Source organism: Lycium barbarum, chromosome 5, assembly GCF_019175385.1.
Source record: "Lycium barbarum isolate Lr01 chromosome 5, ASM1917538v2, whole genome shotgun sequence".
In the NCBI taxonomy this organism is placed as follows: Eukaryota; Viridiplantae; Streptophyta; class Magnoliopsida; order Solanales; family Solanaceae; genus Lycium; species Lycium barbarum.
This window is the reverse complement of record NC_083341.1, coordinates 133,064,897-133,070,896: the sequence shown is the minus strand read 5'-3', so window position 1 is coordinate 133,070,896 and position 6,000 is coordinate 133,064,897. Positions and strand designations below refer to the sequence as shown.

The window sequence follows — 6,000 nt, the reverse complement described above, 5'->3', positions numbered from 1 at the left end:
ACAAATTATATTCTAATTAATATGAATTATTTTCAAAAGTATTTAATACTAAGGTTAAAATAGATAAATTTTAGTAATTAATTCTTATTTTAATTTTATAAATGGACAAGTAATTTGATACGAATATATTTAGTAATGTGGACAACTAATATGGAGGGAGCAATACTCATTTTTATTTTGCTTAGCTAATGGTAGATAAAAAATATTGTTTTTTTTTTTCATATCAATTTCGTGAAAGAAAATTTACTAGAAAAAGAGAAACTTTGCTTGCATTTCTGAATCTTCTTTGCTTTGTTTTTCATCTTCTTTTAACCACTCTATATACCCCACCTGTTTCAAACCCTAACCCTAAATCAAGATTCCCATACTTTCAAGATTTTGTCATAATTAGGAAATTAGTGTCAAAAAATTCCCTGATTTACTATTTTGAAAAGGGAATTTCAAGAAAGCTTTCTTGATTTACTATTTGTCGAAGAGAAGTGTAGAAGATCTCAAAAACCCCATTTTGAGATTGAAAAATTCTTGCATTTTTTTTTTTTTTTTTTTGTGAAAGAACCCATTTTTAGTTAAAGATTCTTTAACTCATTAATACCAAGAAATCATTTTTTTCACAAAAAAATCCAACCCCAGATCAGAATTTTGTAAATATTTATAAAATTCTGAAAGTTTCCCAATTTTTTCCATCCATGTTTCAAGATTAAGATGGGAGCTGAGAAAAAATGGTTATATGCACTATTTTGTGCAGCATTTGTATCATTACTCATATTTTTATCTTCCATTTCAGGTTTTAGTTCATCATACTATGCATTTTCATCACACAGGAGGTTTGCCACGCCCGTAAATCACGGGCCGGGCCATCCTCCTGCATTTGCATACTATATATCAGGTGGTGGAGGTGATAGTGACAGGATTTTTAGACTGTTGTTAGCTGTGTATCATCCTAGGAATAGGTATTTGTTACACATTGGTGTTGATGGTAGTGATAAAGAAAGGAGGAAACTTGGGATGTTAGTGAAATCTGTGCCAGTAATTCAGGCTTTTGGGAATGTTGATGTGATTGGAAAGCCTGATCCAGTTACTTATATGGGGTCGACTAATATAGCGGCTATGCTAAGGGCGGTATCCATTTTGTTGAAAGTAGATGGTGGATGGGATTGGTTTGTTAATTTAAGTGCCAATGATTATCCTTTAATTACTCAAGATGGTAAGTTTTGCTTTGCTTCAGATGAATTGGTTATTGTTTTGTTGGTTTTGTTCATAATTGAGACTAATTGATAAAGTAGAATGTCATAATTGCTAAAAAGATTCATGGGTTTTGAATTATGGGATTTAGTTTTGCTTAAAGATTCAATTTTTTTTTTTCTGTGGATGAGTTAAGTTTTGGATATTAGCTGTATATGAGGTAACTGAGGATTGAAATCTTGATTTTTGGATCTCAATTCTATTGACTAATACTTGTATTGCCTGCTGGATTAGTGTTTCAGTTTAGAAATTTAACTGCCTTTGATTATCCGTTAATTACATAGATCTTAAGTTATTGTTTCTGCTGAATTGGTTTTGTTCATAATTAAGTTTATTTTATTGGATATGATAGCTTCTGAGTGATTAATTGATAAGGTAGAAGCTCATAAGTGCTAAAAAAATTCACTGGTTTTGAATTTTGGGAGTTTGATTTGCTTAAAGTTTCAATTTTTTTTCTCTGGATGAGTTAAGTTTTGGCTATGAGCTGTATGTGAGGATCAGAATTTAGATTTTTGGATCTCTCTTTGTTGTACTATTGACTAATACCGTATCGCCTACTGGATTAGTGTCTAAGTTTAGAAATTTGTTGCCAAGTGTATGTTATGGTATATGATTGGTGAATAAAGTCAGAAAGATATGACTATTATTTTTTGTCCGGGTAATTATGTGGCAGTTCTCAGTCTTGTGATATGTGATAGTTTAATGTTCTTTTATGGAAATAAATAACTAGTCAGATAATTTGGTTGTGTTCTATGTTGCCCAGACTCTTCAAAAATGTTGGGGGTGCGTGTCAGATCCTCCAAAAATAGTTCATTTATGGAGGTTCCGACATGGGTATGACAACATAGTTGTAGAGTCCGAGCAACATAGGTTATGTTTCCCGTGTGTCTGCTTGTAGTTCTACTCCTCTAAAGAGAGATTGATACGTTGAGGTCACTCAATTTAAGATGACACAGTAATTGATTGACCTATAATCTGAATAGCGTTTTAAAAGACCAGTTCATTTGCAGCAAGAGTGTCAGGTACCGTTTTGACCTATATGACACGACCATTCTCCCCCTTGAAAACAATAATTCTGCTTGAGTTTATTTGATCCAACTGTGTGAACATCTAGCCTCCCAACTTATTTGCTGACTATTATCTTTATATTAGAGCTATCTAAACTATGCTAAAGGGCAATTTGTTCTTTCACTACCTCTTGGCAGAGGCGGATTCATGATTTGAAGTTTATGGGTTCCTATGAACCTGTAAATGAGCTTCTAAATCCTCCCCTGCCTCTTGTGGGCACAACAGATGTAAACGTTTATCATGTCCTGCTTATTTGCTAAAATGTGGTGGTAGATTTTTTCCATGTGATGAGAATTTTCTTTTGTTAGTTGTATCAATTTAAATGCGTGGATTGCACTCAATTGTCGAAGCCATGTGCAGAAAAGGAAATTTCCAGATAACTAGTAGATATAGGTTCTTCAAGTAGCTTTAGTTTTAGTATCATAATTCCAGGTCAAAAGACCTGCCAAGTACATAAGACTAGTTGGGTTGGTTCAGGCTATTGTTCTTTTATAGATTGCGAAATTTTGGGAAGAAAATCATAACCTTTGGAAACAAGAATCACGCCCAACAACTTTTGTTGACGAAAATAAGTTTAGCTTTATAGTTATTGCTTAATGAACTGTAAAAGCAAGAAAGGAAAGTTTGCTTGCAATCTACATCATGATGAATTTAGTGGGAAATCTATTGAATGTTTGATAGTTATTTACACGTAATTGTCTTGCCATTAATGATCTCACTATTATAGGAGTAAGAGATTAAGAAAATTTTCCATCTACATTTTGGTGGAGTTATCCTAGAAAATAAGATGAAAAACAGTAAACACCATCTATTTCCAACTATGTTTGGGCTTGAGTTTTAATTGATTGATAGATTGATTGAAAGAGAAGGGAAAGAAATGAGTTTTCCTCTGTTTTCCTAAACTATTTATATTAGAAGGGGATAAAACGATAATTCCTCCTCATTTTTGGTGGGAGGGGAAGGGCACAGTGGATAGTTATATTATAAGTTTAAGAATTTATAGAATTATCTAGGAAATGACAAAAATGATCCTTTATCTTTGGCAGTAGGTTCAAAAAAGTCCCTTAGGTATCACCTGGAGCAGTTTTGATCCATTAAGTTTGCCAAAAGTGAGCACTTTTGGTCTCCATCAGATATTTCCTTGATGAACGTTGAACCATTGAGGGCACAAGACCTCCACTTCCATGTTTAATCAAAAATTTGGCATGTTCACAAATGTTGATACTAGGTCCTGCTTGTTTTCATAATAAATACATAATATCTGTGAATTGACTCCCTTGCTCATTTTTCTGTCTGTGACGTGATTTTTACTCTGCTTTCAGATTTATCTCATGTCCTCTCATCTGTTAGTAGAGACCTAAATTTCATCGACCACACCAGCGACCTTGGATGGAAAGAGTAGGCCAAATCTTGTTTTCGTTTTCTTCTTTTTGGTTATTAACACATATTTATATGTCCAAAAACTTGAATATTTCTTTTGTCTAATCGAATTTTTTAGGGGTCAACGCGTAAAGCCCATTGTAGTTGATCCAGGGCTTTACCTAGCACGAAATACGCAAATCTTTTATGCCACCGAAAAGCGGCCACTGCCTGAGGCTTTCAAAGTTTTTACTGGTAAGAGTTCTTCACACTGCATTCTGATGGACTTACCGGATTACATATTTTTTCAAAAATTGATGACTGACTGTGGTTCTTAAAATTTCAATATGCAGGCTCTCCTTGGGTTGTCTTGAGCCGACCGTTTCTCGAGTTCTGTGTTTTCGGATGGGACAACCTTCCTAGAACCCTTCTAATGTATTTTACTAATGCAGTGTTGTCACAAGAAGTCTATTTCCATTCCGTTGTTTGCAATTCGCCAGAGTTTAAGAATACGACGGTTAATCGTGACATGAGATATATGGTCTGGGATAACCCCCCTAAGATGGAGCCGCTTTTCCTTAACACTTCGGATTATGATCTGATGGCGCAAAGCGGAGCTGCATTTGCTAGACAGTTTAATAAAGACGAGGCGGTACTTGACATGATCGATCAGAATATCCTTAAGCGCAGCCAGAATAGAGTGACCCCGGGTGCATGGTGCACCGGTCGGAAGAGTTGGAGGATGGATCCTTGTTCCCAATGGGGCGATGTCAACATGTTGAAACCCGGACCTCAAGTGAAAACATTAGGTGATTCTGTACAAAGACTCCTTCAAGATTTGAGCTCACAATCAAATCAATGCAGATGACGAGCAAAGTACGAGTTGACGACCAGGCTTGCGTACTTTCGGCTTAGATGCATTTTCGGTCCACAATTCTTTTTTGGGAGATATGTTCTTCGTTATGCGCTTCTTCGGTGTTCATTTTGAGATTGCAAGTTGGAAGAAGCATTGACAGGCTCTTTCCGAGTTTTGGATTGGGCTGTGGCCTTCGGACAACTTAAGTAGAGCCACCATATATTGTCTCCCAACAATAAGAGGAATCTCTCCACTGTACCATGCCTATATTTTTTTTTCTCAGTTTAAGTTATTTATGAGTTTTCACGTCTAGTATGTATACCTTCTAAGTTTTATCATAATTTGACATTGTGTTACATGCAGTTTAATTAGATCCATTATTGAGATATCTGTTGACCAAGTCACTGGACATTTTCCTTGTTTTAAGTTTTGGTATCTATGCTATATTTAGAAGTCTAGTACAAATGCTATCCAAGTACTACTCTTGAATCTTCGAGCTTTGATGTTGGTTATAAATGATACTGCTGCTGTTGTAGCTCCTTTTCTTGGTCGATAGAAGCTCTATACGCGTATCAATAGTGAATAGACATATTGCGAGTTGTATTAGTTTTTACACAATTAAGCTATCAACAATAGATTGGTAGGATTACAAGTATTGTTGTTAGCCATGTGAAATCAACAAACTTGTTTCTCTATGGAAGTGAGTTTCAGAAGTACACCTTACTCTGTCCGCCTCTCAAAGGTAGTAGACTTACGCAGTACATGTGCTGGTGAGAGATTGCAGGTATCTCGTGTAATTAGTCGAGGTGTGCACAAACTGGCTGAATACACGGTTATCGGAAAGTTAGTCACTTGGAGTTTTTCAGCAGGCTTTTGGTTAACTCTTTGAATTTGAATTGAGTGTTCTATTCATGATCAAGAACATTGTGTTGATATGCTGCTGGAAAGCGGCTATGATCTTTTATCTAACTATAACAATTATGAATTTGATATTAGTCATTACTACGAGCAAAAAAGGTCTGAATATAGTCAAAATCATGCATTTGTATGTTATTTCCTCGTTACAACTCTAACTTTGGTTTCCGGGGTTTTGGTCTAATGGTAAGAGCACAACATTCTATGAGATTGATGTATATTGCGGTTTAGCCGCAGACAAAAAATTGCTATTCTAGTGGAGAAGGGTAAAGGAGAGGGTTCAAGATGTATCGAGTTTTAAATCCGCGTCATTGGTCCTTGAGATTTCTCGATTATAAAAGAGAAAGTCTAACCATTTGATTTTTTTTAAACCGATTTATGCCTAATAAGTTTCTTATTAGGTGGCAATTCTACCAAGAGCCCGTTTGTCGATTTTTTTTGGAATTTTGGAGTTGGAGTTGTGTTTGGCCATAGTTTTTGAAATTGTAGTTTTTGTTGAAATGTAATTGTAAAAAAGTGAAAAAAAGTGATTTTTTTTTTAAAAACAAGTTTTTGTTTTT

At 35.1% G+C, this 6,000-nt stretch overlaps 1 protein-coding gene across 1 annotated transcript; it reads left to right on the top strand.

Moving 5' to 3' along the window:
- The first annotated feature begins 200 nt into the window (after positions 1-200).
- LOC132641635 (beta-glucuronosyltransferase GlcAT14B) lies at positions 201-4,913 on the top strand. The gene is made up of 4 exons (XM_060358683.1): positions 201-1,204; positions 3,633-3,708; positions 3,809-3,924; positions 4,023-4,913. Exons 1-4 carry the CDS (start codon positions 703-705, stop codon positions 4,535-4,537), a joined length of 1,209 nt encoding a protein of 402 aa, XP_060214666.1. The 5' UTR covers positions 201-702; the 3' UTR covers positions 4,538-4,913.
- The last annotated feature ends 1,087 nt before the right edge of the window (positions 4,914-6,000 follow it).